General features: G+C 34.1%; 2 protein-coding genes across 18 annotated transcripts in view; one reads left to right on the forward strand and one right to left on the reverse strand.

Moving 5' to 3' along the window:
* The window catches only part of Dock7 (dedicator of cytokinesis 7), a 205216-nt gene that overhangs the window by 63946 nt on the left and 122862 nt on the right, over positions 1–18408 (forward strand). For all 17 annotated transcript variants that reach the window (XR_011368959.1, XR_011368960.1, XR_011368961.1 and 14 more), the window contains one exon: positions 14959–15076. Coding sequence is in view for 6 of the 17 variants with exons in the window: in XM_070008950.1 (XP_069865051.1) it covers positions 14959–15076 (118 nt within the window). In the remaining 11 variants the exon portion in view is untranslated. The remainder of the gene's footprint in view (positions 1–14958; positions 15077–18408) is intronic.
* Angptl3 (angiopoietin like 3) lies at positions 1440–9790 on the reverse strand. Its single transcript, XM_070009008.1, has 7 exons — positions 9222–9790; positions 8558–8668; positions 7006–7120; positions 6349–6462; positions 5347–5442; positions 2404–2670; positions 1440–2053 (listed from the first exon to the last, which is right to left on the reverse strand). The coding sequence occupies exons 1-7, from the start codon at positions 9720–9722 to the stop codon at positions 1869–1871; spliced, it is 1389 nt and encodes a 462-aa protein (XP_069865109.1). The 5' UTR covers positions 9723–9790; the 3' UTR covers positions 1440–1868.

Here is an 18408-nt window from a genome sequence, read left to right on the forward strand (position 1 = left end):
AACATGCCCAGGGAAAAGAAATTACTATTAATTTATTTAATTAAATTTTAACTTAATCCTGCAAAGGCCTTCCTTCTTATTGTGACCAATGGCTTAAAATTATTCATTTTCATGAATTAAGTGATATATATGTATATAGATATGATTTTCTGGTAATTTATTGGAGATAAGAGTCTCACAAACTTTTCTGCCCGGGCTGAGTTTGAACCATGATCCTCAGATCTCATCCTCTTAAGTAGCTAGGTTTACAGGTGTGAACCAGTGCAACTGTGCAAGTCATGACATACTGCATTTGTAAAAGACATTAAGCCTATTTTAATGTACCATTACATCTTGCTTCATTTTGGGTATATAAAAAAATCAAACAGTTATTTCAAATTATAAATGAAGCATCAGTTTAAAATTCATATTACAGATTTTTGTATATACTCTGAGCTGATTGAACTTTAGTTTTGGCATTAAGAATGATACAGCAAATGCAGTATTCAGTATACATAATGCTAGAAAAATGAACTGTGTAACTTGTGGGTAGGGATGGATGGAGGAATATGGGGGAAAGTGAAGGAAAGGGGTGAAAATGCCCAAGAATCATCGTGCTTATAACCTGACATGAAATTGTAACCATTTTGTGGGGTTTTTTGTTGTTGTTGTTCTTTTTTGTTGTTGTTGTTTTGTTGGTTGTGGGACTTGAACTCTGGGCCTCGGCGCTGCTCCTTAGCTCTTCAGCTCAAGGCGAGCACTCTACCACTTGAGCCACAGCACCATTTCTGGCTTTTTCTACTTACGTGGTGCTGAGGAATCAAACCCAGGGCCTCATGCATGCAAGGCAAGCACTCTACCATTGAGCCACCTTCCCAGCCCTATTATGTGTATAGGGTTTTTTTTTGTTTTTGTTTTTGTTTTCTTTGTCAGCCCTGGGGCCTGAACTCTGGGCTTGGGCACTGTCCCTCAGCTCTTCAGCTCAAGGCTAGCACTCCACCACTTGAGCCACAGCACCACTTCTGGCTTTTTCTGCTTATGTGGTGCTGAGGAATCGAACCTAGGGCCTATTGAACCCCTTTGTATAATTCCTTAAAAATAACAAGGAAAAGTATTTTTTTTTTTGTTTGGTTTAGTTTGGGATTTTTTTTTTTTTGGTTACTTGTGGGCGCTGACCCTGAGTTCTTTAGCTCAAGCTGAGTGCTCTACCACTTGAGCCACAGCACCATTTCCAGTTTTCTGGTGATTAATTGGAGATCAGAGTCTAATGGAGTTTCCTCCCCCAGCTGGCTTTGAACCACAATCCTCAGGTCTCAGCTTCTTGAGTAGCTAGGATTACAGATGTGAGCTACCAGCACCTGGGTAATTAAGTTTTTTTTTAATGTCAATATTTATTCAGTCTTGGAATTTTAATTGGATAAGTTGTGAAACTAGCTTATATTCCTTTCAAACTAAACTAATTTTTAAATTTAATTTTTATTATTGTTATTATGAAGGTGATATACAAAAGGGTGACAATTACATATGTCAGGTAAAGAGTATATTTCTTTTTGGACAGCACCACCTCTTCCCTAGCTCTCTCCCAGTTAAACTCATTTTTTTTTTAACTTAAAAAAGTTATAAGATTCACCCATTAGTTATGACTTAAATTGTAACCATCTAAAACTGATGCTTACATCAGAAAATATATGAAAAAATAATGAATTTTGATTAAGAAAAGTAAATGATGTTCTTTGAGGTATTGGGATAATATTTAATCTTAAATTGATAGTGGCTATAATATTAATTTGTTTTTCCCAAGTCTTCAGTAAAGGATTTAATACCAGGTTATGAAACCATAATAATTTGGTATGAGTTTAGTATTTAGTGGCTTTTAAATTTGCCTCTGTTCATTCAAAACTTTCTAAATCTGCTGGCTGAATCAACATTTTGGTTGATTTGATAGAGTATAACCTTCCATTTTGAGCCCTCCAACATATTCCTCTTCTCTTCTCTGGCTTCGATTTTGCTCTTGGTTTGTTATATTTGCCATTTAGGTGATTTTCTTCACATACATCATGCCACCACCAGCCTCCTAAGGACATATAATACAGTTTAATGGGAATAAAAGTTCATGTATTGGTGTTGTTATATTTGTTCACAGATATATATTTAGTATAGACATTGTAGTGTTGTAGGTATATATATATTTCCAATAAGGATAATTCTCATGTTTATCATCAAAAGTACAATATCTGAGGAGGATCATAGGTAAAATGCCTAGTTGAACTGGACTTACTACTTTTTTAATGATGGTTAAGAGATTTTTTTTCCTGTGAAGAAAGTGCTTGAGATTAGGATTTTGAAGTACTGGCATGGAAAATAGCTAAGACATAGGGGAAGTGATTAGAAGATAAGAAAGTATTGACATTAGACAAAAGATACCTGAATAACTTTCTGGACAGCTGAGATATCCTTTTGCTTTGTGATCCCATGTAGAAAACACCAAATCTTTCTGTTCTGGTAATGCCTTGGGGATATTGCTGGCAATCTCAACTAGATGTAACTTGTAGTTGGTTTCATGATTTCCCAAGTGAAAAGAATATTCAGTAAAATACATGTTGTTCTTCCAGTCTTCTAGCTCAATTCGTAAACTATAATTAGATTGTTTCACTATGGAATATATCTTCTCTAGGCCCAACCAAAATTCTCCTGAAAAGAAAAAAATTTATAGTCTAAATCTTGTTAAATACAGATTGGACCCTGACTGCTTGAATATTTTGAATTGGTGTAACTAGATGAGTTGTTTTAGTCTTTAATCCTTGCTTATTTTAGTACTTTAAAAATAATTCTATTGAAAATAAAGTATGAAAACAAAGAGTAGATTTGCCTTAAGTCTGGTTATTTTTTCTGAAATGTATGAGTTGTTACACAGGGGATACATTACATTGTTATAGATATTTTTAGGTTTGGTCATTTAAAGAATAATACTTCAATTGTAAGCTTATTTATCAGCTACTTAATCCTTTGTCAGCTTGTTACGTAATCTGTCTTGGGTATCAAATAGAAAGTTCTAATGTCTTCTTGATAAATGTTTTCTATTTTTATAATTAATTTACTTTATTGTTATTATAAAGGTGAGGTACATAAAATGTGAAGCTTTTTTTTTTTTTTTTTTTGGGTCCGGTCGTGGGGCCTGAACTCTGGGCCTGGGCGCTGTCCATCAGCTCTTCAGCTCAAGGCTAGCACTCTACCACTTGAGCCACAGCACCACTTCCAGCTTTTTCTGCTTATGTGGTGCTGAGGAATCGAACCCAGGGCCTCATGCATTCAAGGCAAGCGCTCTACCACTGAGCCACCTTCCCAGCCCATGTGAAGCTTTTGGTTATACATTTACAACTCACGCAGATGTCTTGCATATGTCTGTACAATTGCTCATTATTGAAAAAGAATGGTACACATTTTTTCAATCAACTTTGAGACTTGAAATTTACATTTTATTTTTTGTGGAATAATTTTTAAATTCACATGTAACAATAATAGAATAAACAGGCCATTTTTATCATCGGCAGGTATTCTACTTCTAATGACCATCTGGCATGGTAACCACTAATTAGGTCATTTTCTTGAATTTAATAAGATCTGTGGATATTTGGGTCATTGAGTATGTGATTAATAAAAAAGGCCTATGAGGTTCAGTAATTAAAATTTAAACTTCAGGGCTGGGATGGTGGCTCAGTGGTAGAGTGCTTGCCTTGCATGCATGAGGCCCTGGGTTCAGTTCCTCAGCACCACATAAACAGAAAAAGCTGGAAGTGGGCTGTGGTGTGATAGAGCTCTAGCCTTGAGCCTTTTATAACAATCCTTATTAAAATATTTAATGGCAAAAAGACAGTATTTTTTTGCTGTTGAGTTAGTAGGATCCTTGAGTTAAGGATAAGTGTAAGTATACACGGCTTACTTTCTCATTAGAAATAGTAATAAAAGGCTCACAGTCTTTTATTTGAGGGTTAACTCAAGAGAAGAGTTGGAAATATAAAATATTGCAGAGTATAACTTCAACTTAGAAATATAACTAATAATTTGAATGTGAAATATTTTTAGTCTGATAGCATTGAGAGTTAAAAAGTTTGGTATAATAAGCCAGACACAGTGGCTCAATCCTATAATTCTAGCTACTTAAAAGATGGAAATCTAGCCTGCGCCAGTGGCTCACACCGTAATCCTAGCTACTCAGGAGGCTGAGATCTGACGATCACAGTTCAAAGCCAGCCTGGGCAGGAAAGTCTGTGAGAGTCTTATCTCCAATAAACCACCAGAAAACCAGAAGTGGTGCTAGGGGGGAGGAGGGTCAAGTAGTAGAGTGCTCACCTTGAGCTGAATAGCTGAGTCAACAGAGCCCAGGCCCAGAGTTCAAGCCCCACAACCAACCAACAAAAAAAAAAAAAAAAAAAAAAGGAAATCAAAGCTGGGTGCTGGTGGCTCACACTTGAAATCCTAACTACTCAGAAGGCTGTGGTCTGAGGATCCCAGTTTGAAGCCAGCCTGGGAAGGAAAGATGGCAAGTCTCTTATTGCCAATAAACTATCCAGAAGAAGCCGAAACTGGAGCTCTGTAGAGTACTTGCCTTAAAATAAGCTCAGGGACAATGTCCAGGCGCTGAATTTAAGCCCAGGACCAGCAGAGGAGGGAGAGGAGGCGAAGAAATCAGAGTAAAGGATTGTGGTTTGTGGCAAGCCTGGGCAAAAATGTTTAGGAGACTCCATCTCAACCAATGTCTGGATATGGTAACAGACACCTGTTAGATTTCTATAATATGCTTTTTGGATTGTGAACATTAATTTTGCTTCTTTTGTATTTGTTTTCATTATTAAAATATAATTTACATTGAATTAAATCTTGTTAAATCTATATTTTGTAGTATACATTCATAATATGTAAATAATTAGAATTTAAAACTTCATACAACTTCTTTGTCCCGTCTTAACTTTTGTTTCATTTTATTAATTTTTTTCCCTGGGTTTCAGGGCTCAATTCTAGGGCCATAATAGACAAGCATTGCCACTGAAGTATAACTGTAACCCCTTCTAACTTTTAGTTAATTGTACTTAAAATGTTAACAAGAGGATATAGTAACTAGTGCCAGGAATAGTTATCTTTGGAGCATAAGTGTTGTCCATTTATGAAAGTACACTACATGAAATTTTTTAAAATTATAATTGAAATAAGTATATGCCATACAATTAAATTGTAGTAAATGTACATAATATAATTACTAACATATGTAATTATTTGGTAACCTGTTTTGTGAAGGTAGGTCTTATTGTTACATTCTTAGTCTAAATATTTTTCAATAGTTAAATGAATGATTGAATGAAAGCACCTTACCATCAAGCCTACCAAAACCATATTTATAGTTCTCCCATGTTTCATTGAAGTTTAGAGATCCATTTATTCGGTGTTGAATCATTGTCCATGGATTACCTGGATAAGTGTATAATTTTAGTAGATTGATGTTGATAATTGGGGGAAAAAAAACCCTTTCATACAAAAGAAACAAAACTTCCCCCATGGTATAACCCCTGTTTTCACTGTATTTGATTCTGGTGCCCTGTATCTTGTATATACAGTCTTCTAATTTGGAGAAGGGAAGGAAAAAAACAAAATGGTTAAATACGGGTACAGGTTGACCCATTGTAACAATAAGATGTACAAGATACTGTGTTGAAAACGAACTTTACAACTTGTGGGGGGGGGGGAGGGAGGGAGGAATTGGGGAGGTGGGGAGGGAAGGAAGGGATGGTAGGGGAAAAAACAAAGGAGGAGGTAACAGTGCTCAATAGGAAATGTACTCATTACCTTACTCATGTAACTGTAACTCCTCTGTACACTACTTTTACAATAAAAAAAGTATTAAAAAATTAAAAAAGAATTAAAAAACCTTTCAAAATTCTTTAAAGTAGGGTAAGTTAATTGTATGATGGGATTTCATTGTGATATTTACATCTATGCATATAATATACTTTGATCAAATTCACATACCCTATTTTACTCTTTGTAGTCTTTCTTTAATTGGTGGGTTAATATGGTAATTTATCTGTGTGATATTATATTTTAAGTGTCTGGCAATATATGTTATTATTTATTCTAGTCCCAAACAAGAACAACCAAAATTTTCTTGGTAAACATACTGACAGTAGTCACTACTATTTATTCTACAAAGGAAATGGTGGCTGTTGAATAAATAAGACAAATGTAAGCCCTAGATCTATATAAATGTTCATGTTATATATTTATTTCCTTTTGTAACATAAATTAATAACAAGATTAGTCTTATAGTAGGTAATGAATAACTTGAATTATTTTTTTTTCTTCTTAAGCTGGTTTTACCTGAATTAATAACACAGTAGACATTTAAAACATGAGAGTTTCTGGGTCTAATGGTATATGTGCCACTTGTATGTTCACCTCTGTTGTAAATGGTGGAGCAATCAGCAGGAATGCCTAGAATCAACAAAATGTTATTATATGAGCAATAGAAATAACCTTTGAATTTAAGAATTTTTTTACCTGATACCTCTGGAATTCTGATGGATGTTTTCGGTAATGTTTATGCTAAGCCATTTTTATTAGATGATACTATACAATGAATATAAAATTTTTATTTTTTAAGAAAAGGAGCCAATTAAATAGGAGCCAATTAAAATGGATATATTTAGGGATAAGTGTGTTTTTAAAAAAAATTAGTTTTGGGCTGGGAAGCTGGCTCAGTGGTAGAGCACTTGCCTTGCATGCCTGAGGCCCTGGGTTTGATTCCTCAGCACCACATAAGCAAAAAGAAAAAAAGCTGGAAGTGGCCCTGTGGCTCAAGTGGTAGAGCGCTAGCCTTGAGCTGAAGAGCTGAGGGACAGCGCCCAGGCCCAGAGTTCAGGCCCCACGACTGGACCCAAAAAAACAAACAAACAAAAACATTTTAGTTTAAATCATGATGAAAATAGGGAATTTGATGATAATGGCTTAAAAATTAAACTCACCAAATTATCTTACCATTTTGTTCTGTATTTTTTGTTTCATTCAGCTTAAAAGGGGGAGTAGTTCTTGGTGCTCTTGGTTTGGATGAAAGAGAATTTTCTATGAGTTCTTGAGTACCAGTCCTTCTGAGCTGATGAGAGAGTAAACATCTATTTTTAAGAAATAGTAATAATTATATAGTTGGAGAAATCTGAGTAAGAGTATCCAAGGTACAATGTATGTACATCTTGTCTTTTACATTAGAATGTTATAGACAATGCAGATTGTACAGATCTTTTCTTGAAAATATATAATCAAGCATTTTTTTAATTTTTAAAATTGTCTTTAAGTAGGGGCTGGGAAGGTAGCTCAGCGGTAGAGTGCATGCCTTGCAAGCATGAGGCCCTGGGTTCGATTCCTCAGTACCACATAAATAGAAAAAGCCAGAAGTAGTGCTGTGGCTCCAGTGGTAGAGCGCTAGCCTTGAGCTGAAGAGCTGAGGGACAGCACCCAGACCCAGAGTTCAGGCCCCATGACTGGCAAATAAATAAAAATAAAAATTGTCTTTAAGTAGTTGCACAAAGGAGTTGTCATTTAACAAAGTTTATGAATACAGTGTATCTTGAGCACAGCACATTGTTTAGTTAAAAAAAAAAAAGATTGGGAGTAAGGCAGATAAACAAAATGAAACACATTGGCTAGAAAGGTAAAACCCCAAAATCGATAAGGTCCAAAGCTTTGCCTAAGGTATTTTGATGTATTCTTTATCTAGTGTGAATCCTACCAAGTCTTATTATACTTCTTTGTGAATATTATCATTGTCATTTTAACAATATTGTTGAGAGAGTACCTGTTATGTACCACACAGTATTCTATTCTGGGACTACAGCAACAAAAATAATGTGGGGAAAAAACTTCCATTCCCAGACCTTACTTTCTAGCTTAGGAGGTGGAGAGAAGGTAGATGTTAATATGAAAAAGTAAAGAGGTAGAAACTTTGGGAGTTGGGCCTAGAGTAACTAAAGTAACTTTTGGTTAAATGGCCTAGAAAGCCTTCTGTGAGAGTTTTGTATTTAATAAAAGCCAAAGGAACTGAAAGAGTAGGCTGTGTGGACAACCAGGAACAGCTAGGGCAAAGGCCCTGCTGGGAAGTGTGTTTGATGTGTTTGAGCAACAGTGACAAGGCCAGTGTGAGTAGATGTCTTAGTGAGATAATGAAGAGCTAAGTCATCTGAGTCTTAAGACTATTAAGATTGAAGTGGGCAGCCATTGTTAGAGTTTAGAGCAAAACAAAAATACACAATCTGATTTAGTACTTAATAGGATCATTGAAAGCTATGAATTCTTTTTTTTCCCCTCACTATTCTTAATTGAGGTTCAATTGATAGCTTTGTAGGACATATGAGACTAAGGGTTAAATTACTCCCAAGTCCTACAAAAAGTTTGGAGATGTAATTCAAAGAGCCTGTGATATTAGTGGGCATGTTGCTGTGATTATTCACAAAACAGATTAAAAATAATTTTAAATAATTGTTTTTTTAATCAGCCACTGTAAAAGATTGTTCATAGCATTAACATATTGTCTTACCTGGTTTTCTATTTCTTTTATTTGACTGCGCTGTTGATTTAATTGTTTATACTGCTCTTCCACCGTCAACAATAGGTCTTTGATGTTGTTGTCCTGCTGTTCTACAAAAGTCTGGTCATGGATCATTGTTTGATTAGAAATTTCTTCTTTTTTTAAAAATTTATAACTATAAATCTAATTTTTAAAGCCATTAGTGGGTTAGAAACATTGGCTATCATTTTCCCTTGGAGGTTCTTTCAAATAACACATACTTTTGTTACATTTTAAAAGGGTGTCATTTCTAAAATTAATTACTTTGGAAAGCTATATAAAAATTAATTGGAAAAAACTACCATTTATTGCATTACATTTATATATTTTTAACATGAAAGAATACTTTAAAACTTAAATTCTTTGAACTTTTTACTTAACCTTCAGTAATTTTGAATGATATAATAATTTTGTTACAAAATTGCATTACTTCACATAGTTTCCATATAAATTTTTTAATCTATATTAAGAAAATAGCAACTTGAAATTACAACAAAATTTTACTTTCTAGAGGTTACTTTTCTTTAGAAAAAGTATTTCAGTAATGTAACAGTACTTTAAATAGTGTGTTTCAGAAATACATTTCTAAAAATTCACATCAAAAACAAACATCACTCCTCTGGTTTCTACTTACTTTAAGTGAAATTACTTCTGGATGTTCCTGAATTTCAGGTTGACTTTGAATTAAATTAGTTAATTGCTCCTCCAAATATCCCACTTTTTGTTGAAGTAGAATTTTTTCTTCCAGGAGACCTTCAAGTTTTGAGTTGAGTTCAAGTGACATATTCTTTACTTCTTCATTTTTGACTTGTAGTTTGGATGTAGTTCTTCTCAGTTCTTTTTCTTCTTTCTTGATTTCATTGGTTTGTAGTGTTAGATCATAAAAAGACTGATCAAATATGTTAAGTTTTTGAAATATGTCATTAATTTGGCCCTTAGTCTTATGAACAAAATCTTTAAGACCATGTCCCAATTGAAGCAGGCCATTGGCTAAAATTTTTACATCATCTAACATAGCAAATCTTGATTTGGGTTCTGAAGGTACAGAATCAAATGATGAATTGTCTTGATGAATTGTGGAAGCAATAACTAGAGGAACAAGCAAAACAAAGAGCTTAATTAAGTACATTTTCATTCAAATTATTAAATTTCAAGCAATTTGGAGCTGTTATTCTCCCGTAAAGAGACCTAGACTTCTTTACATATACTTATATATGCCACTATTTGTTACATAGAAGGTGAGGTTGACAAGTGAATATAGTTAATCATTAAGTGTGTTAACCTGCACTTATGTAACCTTCCTCCACATTGAGTTAGATCAATGCTAGTTGAAATCAAGGAAATGAGCAACTAACGTAAGTTGTTTTACTGTACTATAAACCAAACTTTCAATGTTTAGATCTACTTGTTTTTAAAAGCTCATTTTACTAGTTTAGGATCTTTAAAGAGATTTATAAATTAAAACAAAATTCTTTTAATGGAAAAAGTACATCCCTAAAGTTGAAAAAAACAATGAGTTAAGTACTCGTTTCCCAAATCGTATCTTAGTTCATTAGAAAGTTACTCATCCCAAGTTTTTCTGTTTTTTCTCTTAAATCTTTCTTCATTTCATAGGTGGTGCTGTGGCTTTCAGTGCTATTACAGGTATTTCTGTAGTATGTTTAATTATCTGTAGAATTATCTGTCTCTGTAATTATTTGTTAGTATGTCATTTGGTTGTAACTATCCTTGTATATTACCACAAAATCCCAAACATGTCAATAAAAACATCTCTCAGCCAAATGCTGGTAGCTCATACCTGCAATCCTAGTTACTCAGGAGGCTGAAATCTGAAGATCAATTTTGCAGGGTAGCCCAGGCAGGAAAGTCTGTGAGACTCTTATTTCCACTAAACTACCAAAAAGCAGTCACTTTACTGCTTGAGCCTCCAGCTCTTTTTTTTTTTTTTTACTCTGGCTCTGTGTGTGTGTGTGTGTGTGTGTGTGTGTGTGTGTGTGTGTGTGTGTGTGTGTGTGTGTGTGTGTGTGTGTGTGTGTGTGTGTGTGTGTGTGTGTGTGTGTGTGTGTGTGTGTGTGTGTGTACACATATTTTTTTATTGAATTTGTTAATGCTACAGAGTTCTTACACTGCCAAATCATGACTGAGAATCCAAAGAAAGAAAGAAATGGCACAATAAACAGCCTCATCCACCATCATACAATAGACTCAAATTTACTCATGCATTTTGATAATTTCACAGTCTTTTAAAAAATTATAACAAGAGTTGGAATTTAAATCTGCCTGAACTCTTCAGGCTTCCAGTACAGTATGCCATAAAACCAACCTCTATGTTTGTCTCAGTTCATTTTTCAATGACATAATCTCCAGCAGAATTTTATAAGAAATATGAAAGAAAGATGAATACTTTTCAAGAAAAGTATGTATGTGGCTTATGGTTCAAAAGATTACTTTGAGGTTTTTGGTTTCCAGATTATGCCTTCAGTTTTATCAAGAATCTTTAATACAGTCATTCAACTCTCCCTTTCCCCAATAAGCTGCCTTTTGTTACGTCTTAAACAATGACAGCATTATTGCCCAGAAGTGGCTGGCAGGTAATCTGGAGAAACTGGCTCCTGGTCTCCCTGATAGTCTGATCACTACACTGACACACTCATCACACTGAACTCTTATAGGAAAATATTTCCACACTAGAAAAATTTTATTGGCTCATTTTGCTTTACTTTTGCCAGTAGCAAGTCTGCGTCTCTGCATCTGGCAAGGAGATTTATTACAAAGAGCACAGACTCTATCAAGTAGTTACATACCACTATGGAATATTACTCCAGAAACAAAGATATGATTCCTGGTAATTACCCAACTATATTGTTAGATGGAAAGAGTCTTCAGTGATCGTGGAGTTGCACTGATTATTTTTGGGATAAGGTCTTGTTTTTTGCTTTGGTGTCTCAGGTGATGATCCTTCTGTTTATGCTTTCCACCCTGATATGATAGGTGTGTACCACTATATTCATCTCAAATCATGAGATGAGGTCTCATGAACTTTCTTGCCCAGAATGGCCTGAAACCAGCCCTTCCAATCTCAGCCTTACATTTGCTGTGATGGCAGATGAGAACCACAATGCTTAGTTATTGGTTGGGACGAACTCTCACAAACTTTTTTTCTGGACTGGCCTCAAATCTCAATCCTTCTAATATCTGTTTCCCAAGTAACTAAGGATACAAACATGAGCCAACTGGTGCCCAACTAAAGTTAAATTTTAATCCTTTCAATGTCAGAAAATCATCTGTCCATTATAAGTTTGAAGTTTGTGAGCTTGCTAATAATTTTGTTAATATTAATTGAAATAAAAATAAAAATTACTAATAAAACACTAATTATCCTAAGTTAGGTTAAAAGGAAAATCATTAAGTGCTTCAATTATGTGATTATACCTCATAGAGTACTCATTAAAAACTTTTTGATTAAATTAATATGGTAAAATTGCTAAGAGTCTGGGTGGTAGGGTCTAAAAGCAATCTCTAGCTGTTTAGCCTTGGACTAATTTTATTTTATCACTTTTTTGTGCAGGGAGGTGGGGGGAGGCTAGTTGTAGAGCTTGAACTCAGGGCCTAGGTGTTGTCCCTGAGCTCTTTTGCTCAAGGCTAACATTCTACCACTTTGAGCCACAGTTCTACTTCCAGTTTTCTGGTGGTTAATTGGAGATAAATGTCTCATTGACTTTCCTGCCCAAGCTGGCTTTGAACTGCAATCCTCAAATCTCAGCCTCCTGAGTAGCTAGGATTACACGAGTGAGCCACCAGTGCTCAGCTACTAGACTGAATTTTTAAATCTTATATGTTAGTTTCCTTGTCTGTAAAGCTAAAGGAATCATAGTTTATAATTCATATGCATTTAATTTCTTTAATTTTACTGCAATAAATCTAGAGAAATGAAAATGAAAATCAGCATGTTATTGGTTGAAAAGAAAAATAATTGCTTTGAGGAGCCAGGGATATCAAAATAACTAAGCAGTACTCTTCAAAGGATCAAAGGACAGGGAAGGAATTAGGAAAAGAAAAACGAAAGAAATGGTGTCTGGATAATATGAAGAACTTAAAATGTTTTTATATCACATGAAAGTGGTTTTTTGGCCACTGGGGCTTGAGCTCAGGTCCTGAGTGTTGTCCCTTAGCTCTTTTGCTCAAAGCTGGCACTCTACCACTTGGTTAGCCATACTTCCACTTGCAGCTTTTTCTGTTGATTGGAGATAAGAGTTTTGAGGGTTTTGTTTTTTCAATTGGCTTTGAACTTCCATTCTCAGATCTCAGCTTCCTAAGTAGTAAGGATTTCAGACGTGAGCCACCAATAGCCAGCAAGTCGTCGTCCCCCCCCCCCCGCTCTTTTTTTAAAGGAAAAAGTTGAAATTGTGACCATTGATCATGGAGGGCATATTTCGAAACTTTAACTAAGCTGCCAACTTTTGTGGCTTAAAACTAATACTTCTCAATATTACTTCCATCTGTTAGTTGAAGAATTGAGATGAGCCAATTGCTTCCCTTAATACACTATATGCTGTGTATTGGACAAATCCATATCTAGTAATTGATATTCCTTATAGCTTTTTACTATAGTACCTTCTACATTAGTGAAATAGTACTTCTGGAATGGGTAAGAATATAATAAAGACATAAAATAATGAGAGTTTTCCAAGTGCAAAATTTACACGTAGTAGATGCCAACCCCCTTTTATATACATCAGGTTTTTAGGGAAGAAAATTTGAAAAGTAGCTCTTCGTTGCTGATACCAGACAGGCTGTATGAACACATTTACTTCTATTTCCACATACTAACAGGTTTTGTACAATTTATAAAGTCTCTTACCTGTAACACTTTTGGATGAGAAGAGTGGTCATATATTCTTGGTTTGTATAAATGGCCAGATTGGCCCATTATGAAATGATCTTTGTGAAAAAAATTCTAAAGCAAAGACTTTAGAGCCAACTCTCAATTTAATATACCATTTTTTTCTTTCCTTCCCTTCCCCCCATAATTTTCTATAAGTACAGTAATGCATTCTACTCTGGATCTGTTCCCCAGACACAACCCTCCATTTTTATTTGTCTGTGTGTATGTGTTATTTTTTTATTCATGTCCATAAATACTGCTACACATTGTCATTTTGGGTACTTCATAGTATCCCTCCTTATTAATATCTTTTAAGTATAGATTGAGTATCTTTTTTGAGAACTTGGGACTAAAATTTTCATTGCAAATTTTCATTCTGGAATAGGAAATATTTGCATATTCATAATATTTTGGGGATATGGAACCTAAGCTTAAACGTGAAATTAATGTTTCATATGTGCCTTTTATCTATAGCTTGAAAGTTGTTTTATATATTATTTTAAATAATTTTTTGAACATGAAAGAAATTTTGTGTACATTGACCATCATCAGACTCATAGTGTAATATCAGCACTCATAGTTTTGTTTTAGAGTTTGAAGCATTTCAGAATTTGCATTTTCAGATTAAAGATGTTTAACATCCTAGTTAATGCTATTTCCTTATAATTATTCATAATTCTTGATTTTAAAAATGTTGTAATAATTTATTTTTAACACACTCAGTTATTCCTAGTTATGCATAGTTCCTCTCCAGGCTAGAGGTGAATTGATCGGGTCAGAGGTTATGTGATCATTTAAAATTTATATATAAATTTATATACTGTCCACATTTTCTAAAATTTTAGACAGGTCTTTCTGAATTGTTTCTCTCCTTTGACAGTAGGATCTGTTGAAGTTTGCATAAGATATTTAATCATGAAGTGGACAGCAAGTTAAGCAAATGTGGCATAGAATGTAGTGGTCTCATTTGTAGTTACTACCTAGTAGTTATATCCAGCGTATTGTAATATATTTTTTAACAATATTAGGAATAGTATATATCTCTTAAATCCTTGGTCACATTCAAATAAAAACCACATTTATAAATTCCATCTTATTTTTACCTGCTTGGAGAGCTAAGGTAATAGAACTATCTTTTAAATTTTTAATATGTTTCCATCCATACTCATTTCTTTCCTGGAAGGCTCTCAAGGAGTATCAATAATTAGTTTTTAAATCAGATTGATTTGAACTCTGATTTTAGCTTTACCATTTGGCTAGTAGGGTGTAAAAATCAGTTTACTTTCTGCAACTTTATTTACAAAATTTGGTTATGTGATTGTTCTGTTTTAATGATTGCTCTAAAGACTATCTACATGAAAATACTTAGCACAAGAGATAACCACGTAAAAATCCAGTATTTCTGTTTCTTTTGTGATTGTTTATTGTGATAGTTAATGATTTTAGGTAATATATTCATAATCCCTTGTGATTTTTGATTTTGTAGAAATCTTCTGTACATATACCCTCAAAGTCTTAATTTTGCCAATCGACAAGGTTCTGCAAGAAATATAACAGTGAAAGTCCAGTTTATGTATGGGGAAGATCCGAGTAATGCTATGCCGGTAAGAAGTGTTCTTTATGATTTCTGATCTTTGTATATAATCCAAATAGATAGGATCTTTTTGTGTCACTCAGTTGGAAGCTCCAAAATGGAAATTGAGTTTTAACCCAAATTTCTAATTACATCATTTACTATATAAACAGTAGTGCCTCTAAGTCTAACTTACTAAGGACTTGATATATGCTAGATACTCCCAGAGATACAAAGATGAATAAGACTAGTAACTTAGATAATACAATACACATATGCACACACATACACACACACACACACACACACACACACACACACACACACACACACACACACACACACATATAATATGAGAAGCAGCTTTCAGAAGAAAATCACATCGGTGTCAACTAAGGATCTCTTATAAAAGTGCAAATCACTTTACTTTTAATATTTGTGATTCTGATTTTTCTTAATCCCCTTTAGAATAAAAGGCCAAAGGAAGATAGGAGATGATAAGATGATATATGAGGTTGTGTTACAGTTTGAAAATGCTGTGCAGTGATTCTCACATATATGGCTCTTTCCATCTTGATTGAGAAGACACTGGCAATATTGCCATATATTAGATTCACTTGGGGAGCTTTAAAAATTCCCAGAACTCAGGCTGCATCACATATAATCTCTGAAGCTCTGAACCTGGTATAGTATTTTTAAATCTCATCAAGGAATATCTTGCAGCCAATGTTCAGATCCTATGTTAATTATGAAAAGATTGCTATAAAGATTCAAAGGAATGGGTATTCAGAGGTAAGAGAGAATGCTTTACTGAAGCAACAAAGAGAAAAGGTCCTCTGTCCCAGAATTAAATGTTAATGGCAGTGGGCCTGGAGTGTAGGGGAAGGAAAGCAGTTCAACTCCAGGAATGTCCCTTGAAGTGATAAATACAGTGGCGAGTTTCCTTGCCAAAAAGAGCAATCGAAGACTAATCAGAAATAGTAGATTGACTGTCTTTTATCATTTGTAGGACACAAATGCACATTCAGTGACAATAGATTTTTTGTCCCAACTAAAGTTAGAAACATGGAATAGGAGGAATATGCTATACTTAAGATATTTGAGTCCTTTGAGAGTCCTTTGAGAGTAAAAATCCTTATTTAAGAATGGATGTTCTGTTACCAGAGCCTTATTTAATCCTTCTATGTCTGTCTTTTAGTCAAGGTCTTTTGCTTTATCTACTTCTAGGAAAGGTATATTTTCTCCCTTATTCCCTCAGTTTTGTCAGAATTTATAGATCTGACAAAAGTGAACAAAAATTATTCATCTTTGTATTCTCCTATGGTAGCTATTTGAAACCATTGCATATAATATATATGCTAAATAAATATTTGTTGGATGAATAATTTATTTTTAAACTTAGCATTTCATATTCTTTTTTTTAACCAAGCTCTTCATTTCTGCTGAAGGGATGAATGTTCTACTATAGTTTACAAAAAAATACTAGACTGTGTAAATAGGTTCTTTTCCAGTTTATATATAAATTGCCATGAAATTTTGAGCTTATTATAGATATGTATATAAAAACCATTTTTTCATTGTTTGCTTAACAAATTCTCCTTACTGTAGCATATTTATTGCTCCTACAGAGTGCCAGCTGCAACTCACCTTCATCTCTGGTGTTGTCATCACATCTTCTCACTTTCTTTCATGGGCTTTAGCACTCATATGATTGTATGTTTATTTGTTCTCTTACCATTAGACTGTGAGCTCCTTGAGGGCAGGGATCATGTCTTACTCATATCTGTATTATAATGCCTTTCACAAGGCTTGGAATATAATTGATGGTGAATGATTAAAATGGTTGAATGATTAAAAATGCATGCTAAAGGTCAAACAAATACTTTCCACTATACTTAATCCATGTTACAAAAATGTAGAAAGAAGTTATTTTGTGAAAAGTGATACCTTCTCAAAGGGGAAAAAGGTACTACATTCCTTTCACTTGTAAAATATATGTTTATGTGAGTAGTTGCTTTGAAAGAGTATATTTTTTAAGAAAATGAAGGCTATTCAAATGGTCTTCAGGATAAGCTTTTATTATATACTATCAATTTAAGATTATAAATGTCATGATTTTAGCACTGAAATAAAGTTTTATAAAAATGTACTGAAGTAGCTAGGCATGATGGTGCATGTCTGTAATCCCAGCACTGGGAAGTCTGAAATAAAAAGAATATGGGATTGCCGGGCGCTAGTGGCTCACGCCTATAATCCTAGCTACTCAGAAGGCTGAGATCTGAGGATCACGGTTCAAAGCCAGCCCAGGCAGGAAAGACTGTGAGACTCCTATCTCCAATAAACCACCAGAAAACTGGAAGTGGCGCTGTAGCTCAAGTGGTAGAGTGCTCGCCTTGAGCTGAAGAGCTGAAGGACAGTGCACAGGCCCAGAGTTCAAGCCCCACGACCGACAAAAAAAAAAAAAAAAAGAATATGGGATCAAGTTTAGCCTGGGCTACACAGTGAAACCCTATGTCAACAACAACAAAAACAAACAACAAAGTATACTAAAGTATTAGAAAACAGATGCAATAAGGCTTATCTAAGAGAGTCATAATTGTTATGCTTCTGTATACCCTTAAAATAAAAAGACCAGCTTGAATTATTAAAAGAAGAAACAATAACAGTCCCTTTATTTAAGCAATGAACTTTCTGTTTTACTAGTTGTGTTGATGGAAGTATGCTGGCATTTCTACATACTTTACTTATTTTTGCACATGTAAAGATGGATGACTAGCCAGATTAAAGAGTTAACCTATGACTACATAACATTGTAAATCTTAACTCTTTAGCTATCTCCCATAGTAGTCATACTGTGACTTTGACATCTATAAGCCATTTATGTAACTGGCTGCCCTAATCAGCCACAGTATATCTGTAAGAATTCAAGAGACACATAATAATACTGAATTACTTTACCTCTTAAGCTTTCAGCAGAAGCACCATTATATTTTCTTAATCTGGTGGATTTTTTTAACCACAAATAAATATAAGATTATAAGAATAGAGTTCTTCCACTGTGAAGTAACTTGCAGCAAGTACTAGAAGCAAAGAATACATCAATTTACCTAAAAATCATATTTTTATCATTTATAAATTACAATTCACTTTCAGAATGATTACTGTTTTAGTGATGCCTCCAATTTGTATGGTAGGTTTATGCTACCAATCTAACTTGATTTTTCTTATGTAAGTTCAAAATGATATGCTGTATCCAGTTTAAAATGAATTTTTTACTTTCTCTAAGAAAAGGAAAGAAATGTACTTTATTTTCCAGTAAATAGAATATAATTAATAGAACATTTTTGAATGTTTGAATATCAG

Source organism: Dipodomys merriami, unplaced genomic scaffold (assembly GCF_024711535.1).
Source record: "Dipodomys merriami isolate MVZ:Mamm:240054 unplaced genomic scaffold, mDipMer1.0.p SCAF_71, whole genome shotgun sequence".
Lineage (NCBI taxonomy): Eukaryota > Metazoa > Chordata > Mammalia > Rodentia > Heteromyidae > Dipodomys > Dipodomys merriami.

Excerpts from the sequence above, each read along its gene's own strand:
- Angptl3 (XM_070009008.1), bottom strand. The coding sequence starts at position 9,722 with ATGAAAATGTACTTAATTAAGCTCTTTGTTTTGCTTGTTCCTCTAGTT. Across the intron at positions 8,669-9,221 it reads CAGAAGTAATTTCACTTAAA|ACTTTTGTAGAACAGCAGGA; the intron begins GTAAGTAGAAAC and ends ATCCATGACCAG. Across the intron at positions 2,671-5,346 it reads TGGTTTTGGTAGGCTTGATG|GAGAATTTTGGTTGGGCCTA; the intron begins GTAAGGTGCTTT and ends TTTTCTTTTCAG.